General features: G+C 36.6%; 2 protein-coding genes across 26 annotated transcripts in view; one reads left to right on the forward strand and one right to left on the reverse strand.

Moving 5' to 3' along the window:
• Nucleotides 1-21,286, forward strand: part of LOC106061374 (uncharacterized) — a 195,208-nt gene that overhangs the window by 48,552 nt on the left and 125,370 nt on the right. The gene's annotated exons all lie outside the window — the stretch shown is intronic.
• The window catches only part of LOC106062223 (uncharacterized), an 84,090-nt gene that overhangs the window by 10,520 nt on the left and 52,284 nt on the right, over nt 1-21,286 (reverse strand). For 13 of the 20 annotated variants that reach the window (XR_008777625.1, XR_008777624.1, XR_008777627.1 and 10 more), the window contains one exon: nt 17,594-17,884. Coding sequence is in view for 3 of the 20 variants with exons in the window: in XM_056027273.1 (XP_055883248.1) it covers nt 17,594-17,639 (46 nt within the window). In the remaining 17 variants the exon portion in view is untranslated. Of the gene's footprint in view, nt 1-6,244; nt 7,769-8,336; nt 9,000-9,027; nt 13,637-13,674; nt 14,507-17,593; nt 17,885-21,286 lie in introns of those variants that run through there. The other 7 variants (XR_008777640.1, XR_008777636.1, XR_008777639.1 and 4 more) reach the window with 7 other exon arrangements.

Genomic DNA, 21,286 nt, shown 5'->3' on the forward strand with positions numbered 1-21,286 from the left:
ACATATACAAAAAATCAATTCCTCCTTTACAGACAAGACGATGGTCTACAATTTCTCATTCTATTTAGTTCTTGGGATGCTTCAATAATGCAAGACGTCTTTCTATTAGGTCCAGCTTATTTCTACATAAGACAGTGCGCAAAATATGGATGTACGTTTATTAATTTCCTTACTGAATACAAAGAAAGATTCGTGGTAAGTGCGGGAATTCCACTAAGAGATGTTCAAAATACAAAGTAAGATTTGAGTCGAATGCGAGAATGTCCGCTGAAAGAATGTTCAAAATAACTTAAAGAGAATTACACATTCATACTATGATGACTAAATGAACGTGCAGAAACATTGTGTACACTGTCTGCCAACTCTTCAAGGAATGCGGAAATACCAAAGACGTCGAGTCTTGGTCATGACAAAATAATTTCTCGTTCTTTTGCCAAATTAAACATTTTCATTTACTTTGAACATTATAACGAAGTTTTCCCCGTTTAACCAAAGAGCTAGTCATTCTTTACTCAGCGATATACATCAATTGTTAAATTTCTAGGGAAATCGGTGGAGCCGTTAAAGCTCAGGTGATCCACCCAGGCTTTAGGTTTTGGAAGTTTCCACTGATTGGCCTTTTAGATCTTTCCAAACTATATATTGTTTCTTTTGGCCTGAATCCTCTTTTTAAAAAAAAAAAAAAAAATTCCAATAAAGCAATGTACAGAATTAGACACCGTACACCTTTCTTTAGACTTAGTTTAAAACATTTTTAAAAAATGCATTCTAGGTCTCCCTAGTATGTACCAGTGAATGAATGAACCAACAGTCAGTGAGACATTTGTCGTGAACAATTGTCGGTGAACGGTGAGTCGGGTGAGCTGTTTCTCGGGTGAAGAATTCGTGGAGAACGATTTGCCGTGTTCCGAGTAGCACTTCTCCCCTCCCAACTCTCCGTCTCTGGAGGGACACTATATTGGATTTGTTCTTTGGCTTTTTAATTCTTATTCGAAACAGTTCATTGGTTTTGGGATATTTTTGACCTGGGCCATTTTTCTTATTCCATTCTGCACATCGTAATGCTCACATAATACTTTCACCTTCTCCCACCTTTTTGTTTCAATAAAAATGTCCACATTTCAACAGCATCCCTTTTGGTCAGTGTATTCTAGAATGTTATGTTAAACTGGAACGGCCCGCTTTAAAACGCCCCCCTCCCCAAACACTTCTGTATTCTAGTATATGTTATGTTAAACTGGAACGGCCCGCTTTAAAACGCCCCCCTCCCCAAACACTTCTGTATTCTAGTATATGTTATGTTAAACTGGAACGACCCGCTTTAAAACGCCCCCCTCCCCAAACACTTCTCTCCAGTGAATTCGATATCACGTTTCTTTAAGCCCCCCACCTTCCACCAGGACCATTACAAACTTCGAGTTCGAATTCAGGTCTTTCAACTTTTTGTTTTATAAAAGCATTTAAAACGCGATCACGGTAACATTCACATGATAGCCCCTTCTATCCCCCTGCCCACTTTTTGTTTTACTACTTGGTCAAGACAAGTGATTGGATCCTAGCGTAGTGAGATAGCTAAAAAGCATGAAATCAAAAACAATTGGTAAAAATATTTGTAATCGCACATATTTATTATTGTTAGTCTAGATGTAATTTTGACAGACTGATCCAAACTAATTGATACAACTACACTTAATAGAAGCTTTGTGTGAGGTTTTTTTTAAAGTATTTTTTTTTTAATAATTTCTCGATATTATTGCAACCTGCGCATAGAACGCTCACATAATATTTTGGCCGAACATCCCCCCCCACGGCCATCTTAAAGCTCCGCTAACATGATTTTGTCTCATGATACGTATGTTACGTTCAATAAGAACGGCCTCCACACTTCTGGCCTGAGAATGTCAGTTTCACTTTTCAAACTTTCCTTTGTCACCACCACTAAAATACATAATTTTACATGAAATCACTGAACTGACTTTCTTTTCTTTGGCTTCTTAATTCAAGGTCGGTAATAAGCACTGTGTTGCTTTTGGTCGGACCTTCTTTTCTTGTGTGTTATCACTCTGGTTTCGTAACCCTCTCTCACCCAAGAATTGTTTAAAACTCTACCCTCAACACAAAAGAGTTCTATCTCCATTTCCTTCTATACATGTGTACACATTAACAACGTATTCATTCCATGTCGGCCAGTAACATTAAAAAAGACCATTCCTCCTTAGGGTGATTTTGTTAAAGAACAAAGACTCTGATATAAACAATAAATGAAAGATAGATTTAATTTTTTTTTTTACTGCCTCAATTTCCCCTTCCCACAAAAACAAAAACAACTAACTTAGCAAATGTATAAATGTACTCAATAGTATATAGAAGGGGTGGGCAACCTTTTTCAACCGAGGGCCGCATTAAAAAATTTTGGGGACTTGCGGGCCGCATAATTTTTTTTTTTTTTTTTTACTTTCAATTGAGGAATTACAACAACAGTTAGCAATTTCTTGAACTAATTTTACGAATATTTTTTTTAAATTTTGTTTTTGGCTTATTACACCACAAATGTACAATAAACCTTAATATGAAGCATTTAACTATTTACATCCGTGCATAATGTTCTATAACTGTAGAACTAGTTTACTAATTGTTTTGTTCTTGCGACTGCTATCAAATTACAGTCAGTGAGCTTCAACCTGTTCTAACACTTCATAATTTTCAAACAAACGAAATAAAGCGTGTTCACAGATGAATTAGGTTCCGAATAATGTGACAGCTTCGCAGCAAAGTTTTCTTAAGTATGGGAATACAGCTTCTGGCAGTCATGAAATTTTTGTGGAAGAACTCACTGGATTTACTCTTTCAGGTCATAATTTGCTTGGAGGTATGTCATCTGGAGCTAAATCAGCTTCTGCATTAAATGGTGAGCTGATGAAAACTAGTTCCAAGATCTTGACGTCTTAAAATTTGCTTTCAAATTCCACGATCAAGGAATCCAAATAAGTCTTGTAATGTCATCCATTTCACTAGAAATAGTTTCACCATTAAGCTAAGGAAAATGATAAGACCCGATTTCACTAGCTGCTTCAAGAAGTGGAATAACTTTGAAAAGATTTAAGATGCAGATATATTTCATTTGAAAACAAAACTTTGCAATGTATCCAATGATAAACATGAAGTCTGTCTTCAACTCTTCATTAGAAATATTAGTAACAAAGTCACAGTCAATGTCCTTCAATGAACCTAACTATTTCTTCCTTGAGATTCCATATTCTTCTAGGCCAGCGGATACTACTGTGTAACCGAACATCGGAATGTTTTGTTTCAAATCTTGAAGTACTTCTCGGAACTGCCAGTCATGGCCGGCAGATAATTGGAGGCCCTTGGCAAAGTAAATTTGGTGGCCTCAAATAAAATAAAAAAAAAAAACCGCCAACAGTAAAATTATTCAATTTATTAAAAACCTATTGTACTTCAACAATAACACTGAGGACAAGTTTCGCTATTTCTACTCTAAAATAACGACAGGAAAGTAAGTGCAAGGCCCTCACCAATTGGTGACCCTAAGCAGTTTGTCTATGCCCAAGGCTGGCCCTGTGCTAATAATAAGATCATTGGGAAATCAATTCCAACAATATATTTGATATTCAATGCTTTATTTTATAAAAAAGCCTGTTTTTTCTTAGTCAAAGCACGAGCTCCATTAGTTGATACACTTGCCATCTTGTACAAGCCGACCCAACACTTTCAACACAGTTTTTGATATAATTGAATAAATACTGGCTTGCAGGGCCGGTCTTAGGCCACTGCAACCTATGCGGTCGCTGTGGGCCCCGCGCTTTCATAGGCCCCGCGCTAATTCTATGTGCAATTATTAATTGCAAAATATATAAGGACATTTTTGGAATGTCCTGAAAACTTATAAAAATCTCATGAAAAATAGACAAAATTATCATTTGCGTGTGTCATTCATTAAGGAAAACGCTTTCCTACGCGCTATAAAAAAAAGGCAATGTCAGCTTTCATGTAATAAAATGTAATGATCGGACACATTTTCCCCACATCTTTTTTCTCACCTAGACTAGGCCCCGCGCAATCAGTTTCGCATAGGGCCCCGCAATTGCTAGGACCGGCCCTGCTGGCTTGTGTTGTCTTTGACTGAATGTTTCGAAATATTGCCATTAAGAATAATCTTCGTTTACTTTAAACTTTTCAGAATGACGTTTAAAGACAATGTTTCTTTAGCCTCTTTATAATAAGTGATAAGAATCAGAAGTTTCAACTATTTCTAGATCTATAGATATTTACAATTATTTATATAAATATATTTGCATTTTTATTTGTGTAATGTATGGGAACACCTGATTTCTTCAAGCGTTGGCGGCCGCATAACACACATCGGCGGGCCGCATGTGGCCCGCGGGCCGTAATTTGCCCACCCCTGGTATATAGAATTCTAGCTTGGTGATACAGATCCAGAAATGGCAACATTTAAAGACAGTAGTCTAGACTAGAAAGCTGTATAGAAAGCTATATATGGTATAGAAGATTCAAGTTTGGTATACATGCGGGAGTACCCGCTTACGTTATGTGTGTTCAGGATAAAGATTGTCTAAACCTCTAGATCAAATTTATATGCATTAACTGTCAAATTTATAGAAAAATCGGTGAAGCCGTTTTCGAGATCCATATCCAGTTTTTTTTTTGTTTAACCCATGAAGATTTGACAAGATGATGACAGGAATTGTAAGCAAATATATTAACAGGGGCGACTGAGTGGTAAAGCGCTTGAAATTCACCAAGTAATCTTGAGTTCGAATCTTGACGTAAAATGGGATTTCGAGCTACAGGATTTTGAGGACGCCCCTGAGTCCACCGAACTTTAATGGCTATCTGACACTAATTGGGGAAAGTAAAGGCGGTTGGTCGTTGTGCTGGCTACATGACACTCTCGTTGACCGTCGGCGAAGGAAACAGATTGCCCTTACATCAACTGATCTATAGATCGCAAGATCTGAAATGGAACTTTTCATTACTTTTAAAAATATAAACAAGTAAAAAAAAATTTGGTTTCATTTTTTAAGACAATTCCTCCTTTATGAAGGACATTATGCGAGTAATTATTGTACTCTGAATAACTCGTGAATAATAGATTAAAAAAAATGTTTTTCGAAAAACAAGTCCTGGTTAGATTGCATAGCTAGACCTCCAGACTAAATTTAATTTGAACGTTATTATATTTTGACAAATTATAACGGTCAAACAAGAGTTTTCCTTGTGTGGCCAATTAGCTAGTCACTCTTTTCCCAAAGAGTCACGTACAGTGTCAAATGTCTAACTAAGTCGTATACATATGTATAGGGAAGGAGTTGCAGAGGTAATACATATCCTTATAGGCCATGAATAGAGTGCAGTGAATAGCATAGAAGTCATCTTGTCAAATCTTCATGGGTGAATAGCATGGAAGTCATCTTGTCAAATCTTCATGGGTGAATAGCATAGAAGTCATCTTGTCAAATCTTCATGGGTGAATAGCATGGAAGTTATCTTGTCAAATCTTCATGGGTGAATAGCATAGAAGTCATCTTGTCAAATCTTCATGGGTGAATAGCATGGAAGTCATCTTGTCAAATCTTCATGGGTGAATAGCATGGAAGTCATCTTGTCAAATCTTCATGGGTGAATAGCATGGAAGTCATCTTGTCAAATCTTCATGGGTGAATAGCATAGAAGTCATCTTGTCAAATCTTCATGGGTGAATAGCATGGAAGTCATCTTGTCAAATCTTCATGGGTGAATAGCATAGAAGTCATCTTGTCAAATCTTCATGGGTGAATAGCATAGAAGTCATCTTGTCAAATCTTCATGGGTGAATAGCATAGAAGTCATCTTGTCAAATCTTCATGGGTGAATAGCATAGAAGTCATCTTGTGAAATCTTCATGGGTGAATAGCATAGAAGTCATCTGTTTGAAAAAGGAAGCAGGGACTAAATTATGGAAGGGGATATCAAATGACTAGAAGCTGCAAATGTTTGGTACAAGTCTGTAATCAATAACAAGATTTTGACCAGCTTGTCGACAAATTTTGAATTAGATGAAAGCATGTTGAAAGTCCCATTTGGGTGATAAAATATAATAAGACAAAAGTGGTAATATGATACACTGGTAACATGACTAAGGTGACAAGATGGCTAACATGACTAAGGTAGTAACATGACTAAGGTTGTAAACTACAGCATGACTAAGGGAGAGAAATACCTTGAATATTAATTCTCCGTTCTTTGGGTTTTCCCTGTCCTTCATTGCTCCCAGGACAACTCATCATTGATTCCCATCAAAACTTAGATTCAAGAGTGCACTCGACTAGTTTACGAATCAAATCAGTTACATTCAAGAAAACAAATGCAGTGAACAAGTATCCAATCGTGTGAAAACATACAGACATAAGAGCACATCAGATTGAAATATGTCTCTCTCCTGCTTCTACACACGCTCTAGCATTGATCTTGTCTGTCTCTCGATGTTGGGATTGACTGAATCCTTCAAGTAGAGCAGACAGATCAATGAGACACATCGATAGCACAGCCCAGTTCATGTACACACACCGATACAGTTTCTACACAATCTACTCAATGCGTGCTCTGAAAGTAGTTTCTACACAATCTACTCAATGCGTGCTCTGAAAGTAGTTTCTACACAATCTACTCAATGCGTGCTCTGAAAGTAGTTTCTACACAATCTACTCAATGCGTGCTCTGAAAGTAGTTTCTACACAATCTACTCAATGCGTGCTCTGAAAGTAGTTTCTACACAATCTACTCAATGCGTGCTCTGAAAGTAGTTTCTACACAATCTACTCAATGCGTGCTCTGAAAGTAGTTTCTACACAATCTACTCAATGCGTGCTCTGAAAGTAGTTTCTACACAATCTACTCAATGCGTGCTCTGAAAGTAGTTTCTACACAATCTACTCAATGCGTGCTCTGAAAGTAGTTTCTACACAATCTACTCAATGCGTGCTCTGAAAGTAGTTTCTACACAATCTACTCAATGCGTACTCTGAAAGTAGTTTCTACACAATCTACTCAATGCGTGCTCTGAAAGTAGTTTCTACACAATCTACTCAATGCGTGCTCTGAAAGTAGTTTCTACACAATCTACTCAATGCGTGCTCTGAAAGTAGTTTCTACACAATCTACTCAATGCGTACTCTGAAAGTAGTTTCTACACAATCTACTCAATGCGTACTCTGTAAGTAGTTTCTACACAATCTACTCAATGCCTACTCTGAAAGTAGTTTCTACACAATCTACTCAATGCGTACTCTGAAAGTAGTTTCTACACAATCTACTCAATGCGTGCTCTGAAAGTAGTTTCTACACAATCTACTCAATGCGTACTCTGAAAGTAGTTTCTACACAATCTACTCAATGCCTTCTCTGAAAGTAGTTGACACTAAGTTGAATGCATTTAAAAGACACATTGGAAGCAGATCTTATTGGATCCAGCTGCATTTAGTTCTTTGGAAATGAATCCGTGAAAACAAATTGAATCTTATGGACTACAAACTGATGTCCATCTTGGACTAGCTGTAACAATACACATGTATTTGCCTAATTTGAAAGAGAAAGCTCAACAGACAGTTGCAATGTGCCAAGTAAGATGTAAGCTACAGTGTGTGTTTTTGAAATGTGTCGACAAGAAAATATAACACAACGTTCTGTATCGCAAAAAAGAGTTGAACTTATTCACGAGGGACAGTTTGAAGAAATAGCGTCTAGTCTGTCAGATTAGAAACAAACAAAATGGTTTGAAGAAATAGCGTCTAGTCTGTCAGATTAGAAACAAACAAAATGGTTTGAAGAAATAGCGTCTAGTCTGTCAGATTAGAAACAAACAAAATGGTTTGAAGAAATAGCGTCTAGTCTGTCAGATTAGAAACAAACAAAATGGTTTGAAGAAATAGCGTCTAGTCTGTCAGATTAGAAACAAACAAAATGGTTTGAAGAAATAGCGTCTAGTCTGTCAGATTAGAAACAAACAAAATGGTTTGAAGAAATAGCGTCTAGTCTGTCAGATTAGAAACAAACAAAATGGTTTGAAGAAATAGCGTCTAGTCTGTCAGATTAGAAACAAACAAAATGGTTTGAAGAAATAGCGTCTAGTCTGTCAGATTAGAAACAAACAAAATGGTTTGAAGAAATAGCGTCTAGTCTGTCAGATTAGAAACAAACAAAATGGTTTGAAGAAATAGCGTCTAGTCTGTCAGATTAGAAACAAACAAAATGCATGCACGAGTAAAAGTCATGACTCCATGAGACTGGATGGAATAAAGACAACGTGACTATACTTAGACATGAATGCAATGAAATGGCAGGACAATCATTACATCCAACAAAGTAGAACAATCCTCGACATCCAACTAGCTAAGTCTTATAATCCAAAAGGAATATTGTATCCAGTTGGAACACAAGTTTGTCCATGAAGCTACTGGGTAGCAAGTCAATGTGAGGCCAGACTCGGCGTAGACCACAACATGGCACACAGCGGCGGGGCAAAGCATTAGGAACTTACCACAAGAAAGATCAATTGTCACTCACAACAGCGAGGGAATAAAAAACAACGCGCCTAATTGACGACGTTTTGAATGTCAAGATTGCAAGGCACTCAACTAGGAAAGAAAACAACAAAGTAACAGGCGGGACTCTTGAAGGAAGAAATATAGAGAGTCTAAGATGTCCTCAAATTGGAAGAAGGAAATATAGAGAGTCTAAGATGTCTTCAAATTGGAAGGCAGAAATATAGAGTCTAAGATGTCTTCAAATTGAAAGGAAGAAATAAAGAGAGTATAAGATTTCTTCAAATTGAAAGGAAGAAATAAAGAGAGTATAAGATGTCTTCAAATTTAAAGAAGGAAATATAGAGAGTCTAAGATGTCTTCAAATTGGAAGGAAGAAATAAAGAGAGTCTAAGATGTCTTCAAATTGAAAGGAGCATATGCAGCCTATAAATATAGACTTAAAGGTACAGTGTATTCTTACATTTCCCTAATCTTCAGACTCGAAGACAAGCCCCTTATTAATAGCTCTGGGGTCTAGTGACCAAATAAGTGTCGGTAGCTATAAATCTGAATCTAATTCTAGCATTCAAACCAATTGACACACACTTGCTGTTTGAGTGAAACATTCCACACGATGTCTCGTCACTAACGTCAAGTAGAGAAACAGTTATACACAGCTATCTGTTAACACATCCTATGAGAGAAAGAGAGAGAGAGAGAGAGAGAATAGAACTATCGATCAATTCGGAAGTCTGACTAGGAATGTAACAAAGCTGAGTCACGTTGGTTAGAGATAAATCAGTTCATGATGGGAAGCCACATAGGTATGTTGTAAAGCCTCACGGTAGATGTGATGTAAAGACACACAGTCGATGTGATGTAAAGACACACAGTCGATGTGATGTAATGACACACAGTCGATGTGATGTAAAGACACACAGTCGATATGATGTAAAGACACACAGTCGATGTGATGTAATGACACACAGTCGATGTGATGTAATGACACACAGTCGATGTGATGTAATGACACACAGTCGATGTGATGTAATGACACACAGTCGATGTGATGTAAAGACACACAGTCGATGTGATGTAATGACACACAGTCGATGTGATGTAATGACACACAGTCGATGTGATGTAATGACATACTATCAATGTGATGTTAAGGCACAGTAGATGAGACAGGTCTCTGAAGCCCATTGTTCTTGACAAGACCACTAGCTTTTTATCAAGTTTTTTTTTAAAGAACTGATTTGAGTCTCTTAAGCCCACAAATGATGACCTTCACTATTCCATGCTGTACAACTAGAATAATATCACATCCCATGGTATACCACTCCAATATCATCACATCCCATGTTATACCACTCCACTATCATCACATCCCATGGTATACCACTCCCTTATCATCACATCCCATGTTATACCACTCCACTATCATCACATCCCATGTTATACCACTCCACTATCATCACATCCCATGTTATACCACTCCACTATCATCACATCCCATATTATACCACTCCACTATCATCACATCCCATATTATACCACTCCACTATCATCACATCCCATGGTATACCACTCCACTATCATCACATCCCATGTTATACCACTCCAATATCATCACATCCCATGTTATACCACTCAACTATCATCACATCCCAGGGTATACCACTCCACTATCATCACATCCCATGGTATACCACTCCATTATCATCACATCCCATGTTATACCACTCCACTATCATCACATCCCATGGTATACCACTCCAATATCATCACATCCCATGTTATCCCACTCCACTATCATCACATCCTATGGTATACCACTCCACTATCATCCCATCCCATGGTATGCCACTCCACTATCATCCCATCCCATGGTATACCACTCCACTATCATCACATCCCATGGTATACCACTCCACTATCATCACATCCCATGTTATACCACTCCACTATCATCACACCCCATGGTATACCACTCCACTATCATCACATCCCATGTTATACCACTCCACTATCATCACATCCCATGGTATGCCACTCCACTATCATCATATTATACTTTCTTTCATACTTTCCCAAGTCGTTTTAAAGAATGACTAACACAACTAGTTCAGGCAAAGTTTGTACTGATACTAGATCTAGTTAAATAAACACGGTAAGCTTAGGGAGATATGCTTTGTATAGAGAATTAAAATTTCTTAGCTAAATAGGACTGGACTTAGCTAAAGGGGACTTAGTTAAGAAAATATGCATAGTGAGAATTAGATGATAAGAATTGAAAGATAGCTCTAGAAAAAAAAATTAATGTTAATGCAAAGACTGTATATTATTGCTTGGATTGTATCAAAAAGTGTACATTAATCAATTATAAAAAGACTTTGTAATGAATTTGTAAATTAGTATACCGATAGTCTTAATCACACTTTTCAGAAGGTATTTTATTTCTACAAAAAATATTGTGACATACTCAACCACAAGTGTACATTATAACGAGATACAGACCAATATGCCGGTTTGAATTTCATTTGAAATCAACTAAACATACCCAACACTTTTTGTTTGAAATCAACTAAACATACCCAACACTTTTGTTTTTCTACTTTTGAGTGCGTATGAATACAAGCGTTGTTTTGAGAAGCGTTTACTTTGTATTCTTATTGCCTCCCTTGACTCGCCTCTGCAATGGTAGGAAATGATATGGTGAAAGCTAAAACCGACACGTGACTACTGAAAGGTTTGGATGTGATGAGCGTGCAATTCAATCACGTATCCTGCATCAGAGTTCATCAGTTTTAGGTGTGAGTGTCACCTGGTGTACTGCGTCAAGGTCCCATGAGAAGTGCTAACAGGGAGTTTACATACACATTGGTTTCTGGAAGATTCTGTACAGATGAGTAAACATGTAACAAGAGTTCATTAGAAGATACAAGTTTTTGTTCTGCCCGCTACGATAACTTTTGGTTTGAAAACATTGAAACAGAAGTTTGTTTCAGGCTCCACAAATTAGTCAGTTTAGTTGAAAAGTTTAAAGCTTCATGTTGAGTCTACTTTTGTGAAGTTATATTGAATGTGAATTATACTGTGTAGTATTGCTTGATATATTGTGTGACTAATATGTTCATGATTGAGGGTTAAAACTTTTGTTAATTCTTTTCTCTCTTCACCTAAATAACTATCTCCCTAACTACCTCCCTAACTACCTCCCTAACTATCTCCCTAACTACCTCACTAACTATCTCTCTAACTATCTCCCTAACTATCTCTCTATCTCCCTAACCGGGTCCCCGATACATGTACCCATACGTCTTCTTACAAAGTCAGTGGTTCTCAGAATTTCTAATGGTGTACCTAGATTTTATAACAAAGTCAGTGGTTCTCAGAATTTCTAATGGTGTACCTAGATTTTAAAACAAAGTCAGTGGTTCTCAAAATTTCTAAAGGCGTACCTAGATTTTATAACAAAGTCAGTGGTTCTCAAAATTTCTAAAGGCGTACCTAGATTTTATAACAAAGTCAGTGGTTCTCAGAATTTCTAAAGTTGTACCTAGCTTTTATAACAAAGTCAGTGGTTCTCAGAATTTCTAATGGTGTACCTAGATTTTATAACAAAGTCAGTGGTTCTCAGAATTTCTAATGGTGGACCAAGATCATCTTATCTTACTAAGTCTTTCTAGCACCGCCTAATAGAATTTCTAAGCCCTTTAGCATTCAGTAATGTGTGTATTTAGTTGGCAACAAAGATCATCATAGCCTCATTGGTTTATTTTGTTCAAAATCTCCCCCCCCCCCCATCTTCCTCTTTTCTTTAGGTTCCATTATTTCGCTCCCACATTTATCAATATCGTTTTTTCTTTCTATAGACCGGCTTTAAGAAATCGAAATGTTAAATGAACATGATTAGCTGAAGTATGAGAATTCCCTCTAGAATGCCCGGACTTGCTACTTAGCTAGTACTATAGATTTGGTAGAGAAACTTTCAATGAACTGGAGAGAAATGTTTTCAACAGTCTAAAGATGAAGTTGAAGTATCTTCGGGACATTGCACACGTGAAATATCTTTACAACAGTCCTGGACATTGCAGACATGAAATATCTTTACAGCAGTCCTGGACACATGTAGAGAAGATGGAGGTTGCTGATTAACAAGAACACCCTATTCAATCCCATTTGTCATAAAACGATTCATTAGTATGAGTATATTCTATGAACTCTAGAGGTCTACAACAAAAGTGAGCACTCCAGCTGGTATAGCTTCAAACCACATTCAGTGGACAAAAAGTGTGTGTGTGTGTAAGAGCGTCTTCAGAAGGTAAACTATTTGATGTCAACCAAACCCTACTGCCGTGATACACTAGTTGACTAGATCTAGATAGAGAGACTTTACATTTTATTTGTTTAAAAAAGGTTCACTTTCACAAGACAAACCATGGTTCTTGTAGAGCCCTTCATGGAGCGCGGTACAGGACATGATGACACGTTTGCTAGACGAAAAGATTGGGAGTAGCAGGGCGCTACAAAACATTTGTGCATATGTCTGTGTTTAAATACATGTAGTTGGGTATTTTGTTTTATTTTTGTTTGCTTCCTTAACCTGGGGACGCCAAGGTGTATGTGGACACTAAGCGAACATGTTTTCTCCCTTTAAGTTCCTGAAATTATTTGTATTGCAAAGAGAAGCACTGTACACTAGAGGCTGTTGAAACTGTGCTTCTGTCTTAACTCTTTCTCTCCGTAATTATTTTCCTCGTTCCGATAGTAATATTCATTTTGCTCATTTGTATGTCACTATCCTGTTCTGATTAAACTTTTATAACTTTTTGGTTTGTTATCAGAAAGTGTTTTATTTGGTATCGAATTATAGGAGGTAGCATGTTCTTTTTACACAACACAAAGTTTATAAATCCAAAAATCAATTTGGTTAAAAGGAGTCAATTCAACGTTGGCATCGACAAATAGGAGAGAAAGAGTTAATGCTTCACTTTGTCACGACAACGAGAAACTTTGCCCAGATTTGCTTTCTAGCAAGACACCATCTGAAATAATGTACGCTAACTAGACATTGAACAGATGAGACTAACATTGAAACTATGTCAATTAAATAGGAACCTACTGTTCATTGGAAGTCGATTATCTTGTAATCCAGCCATAGCTGTGGCAGACACTCATTGCCATATCAAGTCTACAGAACATTTTGTTAAATAAGAAATAATGTCCATACCAATTGCAACACAAACATTTTCTAAGCTTGCTGCTGATGTCTAACTGACAACAATTAGTCCCATGAAAGCACGTTGAAGAGTCACCACAAACAAGATCAACTGAATTGTCAGGGGAAACCAAATCAAAGTCTTAACTCCATGCACCACACTTCCTCCAGAGTTTGTGGCCTTAAAGTTATTTCTGTGATTTAGTAGAAACTTAGAACCATGCCTTCATTATACATCTCCATCACTCAGAACAAACCAAGAGAGAAGTGGCCGGCAGACTGCGCAGTGGTCAGTGTGTACAAACAAGAAGGAAGGCCCAGTACTCAAAGTAAACCTGGTGAAAGCACAAGACGACGACCTTTCAGTTGAAACCAACAGTCAACCAAGAGGAGGGGAGATCATTCACGATGTAACTGACAAACTAATAAAACAGATTCCACTTTCTTGACTAATTGTGTTTATCAACAATTCAATGTAACCTGATGTAACTGACAAACCAATAAAACAGATTCTACTTTCTTGACTAATTGTGTTTATCAACAATTCAATGTAACCTGATGTAACTGACAAACCAATAAAACAGATTCTACTTTCTTGACTAATTGTGTTTATCAACAATTCAATGTAACCTGATGTAACTGACAAACCAATAAAACAGATTCTACTTTCTTGACTAATTGTGTTTATCAACAATTCAATGTAACCTGCATACTTTGTAGACAAGAAGGATTTGCAGGTGGGTACTATTTCCAGTTCAGAGTAGTTTCATAGCAGTTTAAAATAATTGTAGTTATCTTTAAAACAGCGATGCCCAAACTACGGCCCGCGGGCCAGATCCGGCCCGCGACGTGCTTCTATCCGGCCCGCCAACGCATTGGAACAAAATGTAAAAAAAATAAATAAATAAAACAAAAAATGTTAACAAAACAAATTTTAAAACTTTTTTTTTTTAAATTAAAAAATTAGAATGTCGAAAAATTATTCCCTTTCAATTAGGATTCTCACTCATTCTGTGACGAATTTCATCTTTAGGTTTGGTTTCATAATAAATATTTTTTGTATTGTAAGAACACAAGTGTTGTTTGTTTCAATGACGATAAAACTAGACAGCTATTTTTAATTCTTGGAAAATTCTGCTACTGTCTTGAACTAGCCGTGTCCTTGACACCTTGTGTGTGAACACAGAGCATCATTGATGCCTCGTTTTGGGTCGTGTTCTTTTGATATCAAAGCGATTGGTGCCGTATTGTTTAACGTTTGTGATTTAATGAAATGGGAGAGCCTAAGAAACGAAAACTTTCAAGAAAAGTGGACAGATCTTTACTTTTTTGTGGAATATGATAGTAAGCCAACATGTTTGATTTGTAAAGAAAGTGTGGCTGTTTTTAAAGAACATAACATTAAAAGGCATTATGAAGCCAAACACATAAACACATATGGTGGCATTCTTGGTTTGAGCCGCGAAGACAAGATTGCCATGTTACGACTAGAGATTGGGGGATTGACAAGAATATTTCATAAAAAGAGACAAGAAAATGAGTCGGCGATAAGGGCAAGCTATAGAGTTGCTCACATCTTAAGTAGAGCAATGTAGCCTTTTTCCGATGGCGAATGTGTAAAAAAGTGCTTGCAAGCAGTGATGGAATGTGTCCTGAAAAGAAGAATGCAGTAGAAGCTGTCAGCATTTCTCGCATGACAATTACAAGGCGAGTGGAAGATATGGGGGTAAATCTTCATTTACAATTAAAAGACAGAGCAGCACAATTCGAAATGTTTTCTATTGCTGCTGACGAGTCCACTGACATAACTGATACTGCGCAACTCTTGGTATTTATTCGCGGTACAAACAGCAACTTTGATATAACAGAGGAGTTAGCAGCTATGAGGAGCATGCATGGGACAACAACTGGAGAAGACCTGTTCAAAGAAGTATCAACCATCATAGATGACCTTGCTCTTCCTTGGAATAAATTAGTTGGAGTGACTACTGATGGCGCTAGAAATATGGTTGGATGTCACAGCGGAATGGCAGCAAGAGTTATTAAAAAAGTTGTTGAGTCAAATGGAACTGAACCCCTGCGGCTTCACTGCATCATTCACCAACAAAATCTCTGTGGAAAGGTTTTGAATCTGGACCATGTGATGATGATTGTGCTCAACACTGTAAATTTCATCAAATCACAAAAGCGTTGAATCACAGAACTTTCAAAGATTTTCTGACAGAAATAGAGTCCGAACATGAAGACGTTCTATTTCACAGTGAAGTGAGGGGCTGGTTAAGCCGAGGAAAGGTGTTAAAACGTTTTTTTTTATTTGAGACACAAAATTTAAATATTTATGAACCATAAATCAAAACAAGTGCCACAACTGAACGACCCCTCATGGTTGTGGAATTTGGCTACTTTATGCGATATCACATCACATCTAAATGAACTTAACACCAAACTACAAGGGAAAGACAAATTGATTTCGCATGTGTATGCAGACATATGTGCTTTCCAAACAAAATTGCAACTCTTCATTCAACAGGCAGAAAAGATGAATCTTGTCCACTTTCCAACCTGTACCACTCTACAAAATGATAAGCAGCTAAATATGTCTTTCCCTAAAGAAAGAATAATCCAACTTCTGAGGCTCTTGATGGATAATTTCAGTGAAAAATTTGTGGATTTTCAGAATTTAAAAAATGAAATCCGTCTTTTTGAAAATCCGTTTGCTGCCGATGTGTCAAGTGCTCCGATAGATCTACAACTGGAACTGATTGATTTACAAAGCCAGACATCCCTGCTCGACAAATTTCAAGTGATGCAGACCATTGACTTCTACTCCATGTTACCTGCTGAAGTGTTACCAAATCTTCGAAAACAAGCACTAAGGATGATCACAATGTTTTCAAGCACTTATCTGTGTGAACAAACTTTTTCAATGATGAAACGGGCGAAAACCAAGTTACGTAATCGACTCACGGATGAACATCTAGATTCAGTGCTCCGACTTTGTGTTTTATCTATGCAGGCATAAATATTTAGAAGATGGTTTTGGATAAACTTCATGCATCACATTAATTTATGTAAGTAGGTCCACAAATAAAACTATTAAAAATAGCTTATTGTATATTTTTTTTTCTTTTTGGTGTTATGGCCCGCGACACGAATGCCGAAAATTAAAATGGCCCGCAGACCGAATAAGGTTGGGCATCACTGCTTTAAAACATAACACTAGACATATGCTCATAACTGGCTTAAAAGCAAGAATACCTAGTTCGGTTACTTGATACCCAAGTTGTTTTTTTATTCATCTATCTATAGATCTATAGCCTCTCCACTTCTGTCTCTCTCAGTTTGTGTGTGAGTGTGTGTTTTACTAGATCTAGCTATTTAGATCCAAATCTCTGGTCATAATAAAGTTGCTAAAAAATTATTTTTTTTTATAAAGTTATCCCTTGATGTCTATTGTGCATTTTGTTTGATATAGAGATAGATTAGCATTACCTAATAGATATATATATATATATTGCTTTTTTTGTTGTAAATAAATAGGTGCCAGTACTCAGTGATGGGTAGCCTAACATTTAACTACTAATAAATGAAGAAACTGTACAGGTGCGTATTGTCACAAAAAAAGCACTGTATATCAAGTTAATGAATAGGTATTTTGTCTTCAATGAAAAATTTCTCTACACATAAAAATTTTGATTTTTAGAAGTAGATAATAAATCATTTTCAAGATGTAGGCATCAATCAAAAGCAACAAGCCTCCAAGCAAGAGTAAGAAATAGTATCAATAGTATGTGATGACTGAATGAATGCTGTAGAAACTTACCACAAGAGTTATCCCTCACAACCAGTCTTCTTTTCTTTTCATGCATTTCTTGCAGTGACCTTCACCTAGTGATGCTAGGTTTCAATAAGTCTACTGCAGCCTGCTTCTAGCAACAACTTTTAGAAGAAGCTCAAAGTGGACACTCTTGCTAAGGCAATGCACGATTAACTCTTATATTGTATTGTATTGGTGTTGAAAGCAAAGTGAGACTCAAGAGGAATGAAGACATTGATGTAGAGTTGGACAACTAAACCCTCTTCAAACTTGATCACAGATAAATCAAGACATCAGCTGAAATGATAAAATGTCATTATTTTGAATGTGTTGGCTCAATCTTGGTTACACCAAAAAATATTTAAAATCTTAGCCAAATATGGTCCATTCAAACTAGCCAGGAGAAATCTACTCTTTCTTTTGATCAGACATGAATAGCATTCAACAAAACTTACAAAATACTTAAATTTCAAAGAACTAACACCTCATCAAGTAATAGTGAATAACAAAAAAGCTGTTTGATGCAGCAGCCATTTTTTTTACCCTTCACAAAAAAAAAAATACCCATAAAACCTGTATGTACTCAGAAATAAACTAAAATTCCTGAAATAAAAAAAAAAAAAAAACTTTCTTCAATCATTGATTTAACCTTCAGCACAATTTTAAACACAATTAACTTATGTACACCTTTAACCAATGAATACTAAACAAAATGGTGCTGATAAGACACATTCTGTCCAAAGATTAGGTGGTATTCAGATCACTTCAAAATGTATCTCTATGAAATTTGAAAATCATAAGCAAAAAATGACCACATAGTTTGGCATTACTTGCTTTCATAATTGACAGCCCATCAGACCGAGTGCAGAAATTAATGAGTTCTTGACTCAGGTGCCTTAATAGCAACTTTGTATATGACTATCCCAAGAAAAGAGTGAGTTGATAAAGTTTTCAAGTTTTGTAAAAAAGTTAGTTAGAGGGGAGATCAAATGTTTTATTGGAAATGCAAAAAGAAAAAAAAAAAAAAGAGGGAAGTTCTGACCAAAATAAACAATAGACTGCTGGTGTGTGATGTTAGTTTTTTCATAGTCTACAGTATGAAACAAGAAAATACAAAATAAAAAGAAAATATTTTTTTAAACAAAGCTTCTATTAAGTGTAATTGTATCAATTAGTTTGGATCAGTTATGTAATAAAATTTGTAGTAGTAGATCTAGACCAACAACACTAAATCTGTTCGATTAGAAATATTTTTACCAAATGTTTTTGTTCAGCGCTATTTCATGCTTTTAGCTTTCTCACTACGCTATGATCCTATCACTGTCTCGACCAGTTGGGAAACGGGTGGAAGGAGAAAGAAAGGGGTATCAGTCAATATTACCGTGATTGTTTTTTTAAATGCATTTATATATATATATAGTTATGTATTGTTACATTCAAACTTCTCTCTACAAAGTATAAAAAAAAAAGTAAAGTTCCCCTTTCAGACCTTGTGGTCCATAGGGCAGATGATGTAAAGGACATATGTTTCTGTGGCGTCATGTGGCCAGCCTTTACTTTTCCCCAACTAATGTCAGGTACCAATAAGAGCTGGGTGGACTCAGAGGCGCCCAAAGATCCCGAAATTAAAAATCACAGGTTTCACCAGGATTTGAACCCGGGGCACTCGGTTGAGAAGCCAAGTGCTTTACCACTCAGCCACCGCACCTCCTCTACAAAGTATAAATGGAACTAACTCAACTTATACCACTACATCAGTCAAGTAGGCCTACAATTTCTTTCCCTTGTTTGAGGTACCAAACAAAACAAACCTTATTTCAGACATTTTTATCTCAAACTTCCATTTATTTTGTCTTTGAATAGAATGTAATATAATCATCCGCCCCCCCCCCCCCCCCCAAAAAAAAAAAAAGGCAATAAGAATTGAATATGCCCTTGTGGCTAATAGTCAAAATGTCTAGTGCCGCCCAAGACTAACATATAGAGATGTCTGCAAGCAAGACATGAGAGCCACAGGCATCAGCAAAAGTATGTGGGAAAACATAGCCAAAGACCAGAGTGCATGGAGACAGACTGGGGACTGTGCGTGCTGGGACAACCCTTGCTGAGAACAAAAGAATTGAAGCGGCCTTAATCAAGAGGGAAAAAAAGAAAGCTGCCCTGTCCGCTAGCCCTGAATCAGAGGCATACACATGTATGAATTGTGGCAAAGTCTGCCGTTCTAGAATTGGCTTGATTAGCCACACCAGATTCTGCCCCGTCTCAAGATTAAGCCAAAACCAGTGACTCATTTGGGCGCATCCATTGCCTTTCGAGACAAAAGGAGCCATATATATATATATATATATATATCAAAATGCTCATCAAATACATGGGCCTTTAAAAAAACACTGAAATTTCTACAGGAATCTATTGAACAAAAATAACTCTTGAAAAAGATGATGATACATTTGTTTATTTGACATGATTTGGATGAAGATTCAAATATATCCTAGCCAAAACCTACCGCAGGATGGTAGGCATGGTTGGAAACAAGAATCAGCGGGATGACACTCCAGAGTAAAATCAGGATGGTAGGCATGGTTGGAAACAAGAATCAGCGGGATGACACTCCAGAGTAAAATCACAACAAATGTCATCTTCTTCACAGTCTACTATTGTATTTAGACTTGAAAACTAACGTGATAGAAAACTTTGTTTCGCAAAAATATGCTATTGGAAATGGAAGAAAAAGGCACAACACAGACAAAACTGGATATGACTGAAAAAGATCAAGAATTGTGTAACTGACATTAAAAAAAATCATTAACGAATTGAATAAACTTTTTCGGTGATGTCTTTGTAACATCTTCAACTTTGAGTGTGAATAGACTCCTAACAAATGCAAACGATAAATCCAGCAGATTTGAAAAGTATAAAATTTTGTCAGCAAGCATGTAGAAATGTTCTTTTACAGAAATTATTGTATCCTCATAGAAAGCAGATAATATTGGAATTATGTAAATATTTATTTTCGTCCAATTTTGTCTGCAAAAGCTGAAGTGTCGTTTGGAAAGATCAGATATTTTCAGATGAATCGAGCCTTGTTGCATTTCATCATTGCAGTGAAGTTTTTTTGTTTTTTCATGTAAATCTTTTGGCATTGACTTTTGATGAATCATTTTGTACCAAATGTTGAAATCCAGACCATCCAGAGATGCTCAACCTTATTCCACTGGCTGGCCATTTTAAATTCAGACACTCATGTCGCGTGCCACATCATAGAAAAAAAAGCAATTAGTAAACAATTTTTATTTTATATTTTGGTACACATATTCTCATCAATCCTCCACTCTAGGTGTAATCACATCTCAAACCAAGAATGCCGCCTTATTTATTTATGTGTTTGGTTTCAAAAAGCTGTTTAATGTTATGTTCTTTAACCCTTAAAGTGCTGAGCTTTTTTACAAGAGTGCATACAAAAGGAATTACAATTCTAGTGTTTAGAGGCTAACTACCACACGCGTCAAAGAGTTAAAAAGAGACCTCTGATCTAGATCACTGATGGGCAAGCGATTAGAGGAGCGGGCCGAAAAGTTAAAAGAAAAATTTGTCGGGGCATAATAATTTTTTTTATTAATAAATACATTAATTTAGAATCACATTTAATTATATAAAAATTTAACTAGAGTGATGTATGAAGCTTTGAGTGTTTTGATA

The sequence above is a fragment of the Biomphalaria glabrata genome, chromosome 4 (assembly GCF_947242115.1).
Source record: "Biomphalaria glabrata chromosome 4, xgBioGlab47.1, whole genome shotgun sequence".
In the NCBI taxonomy this organism is placed as follows: Eukaryota; Metazoa; Mollusca; class Gastropoda; family Planorbidae; genus Biomphalaria; species Biomphalaria glabrata.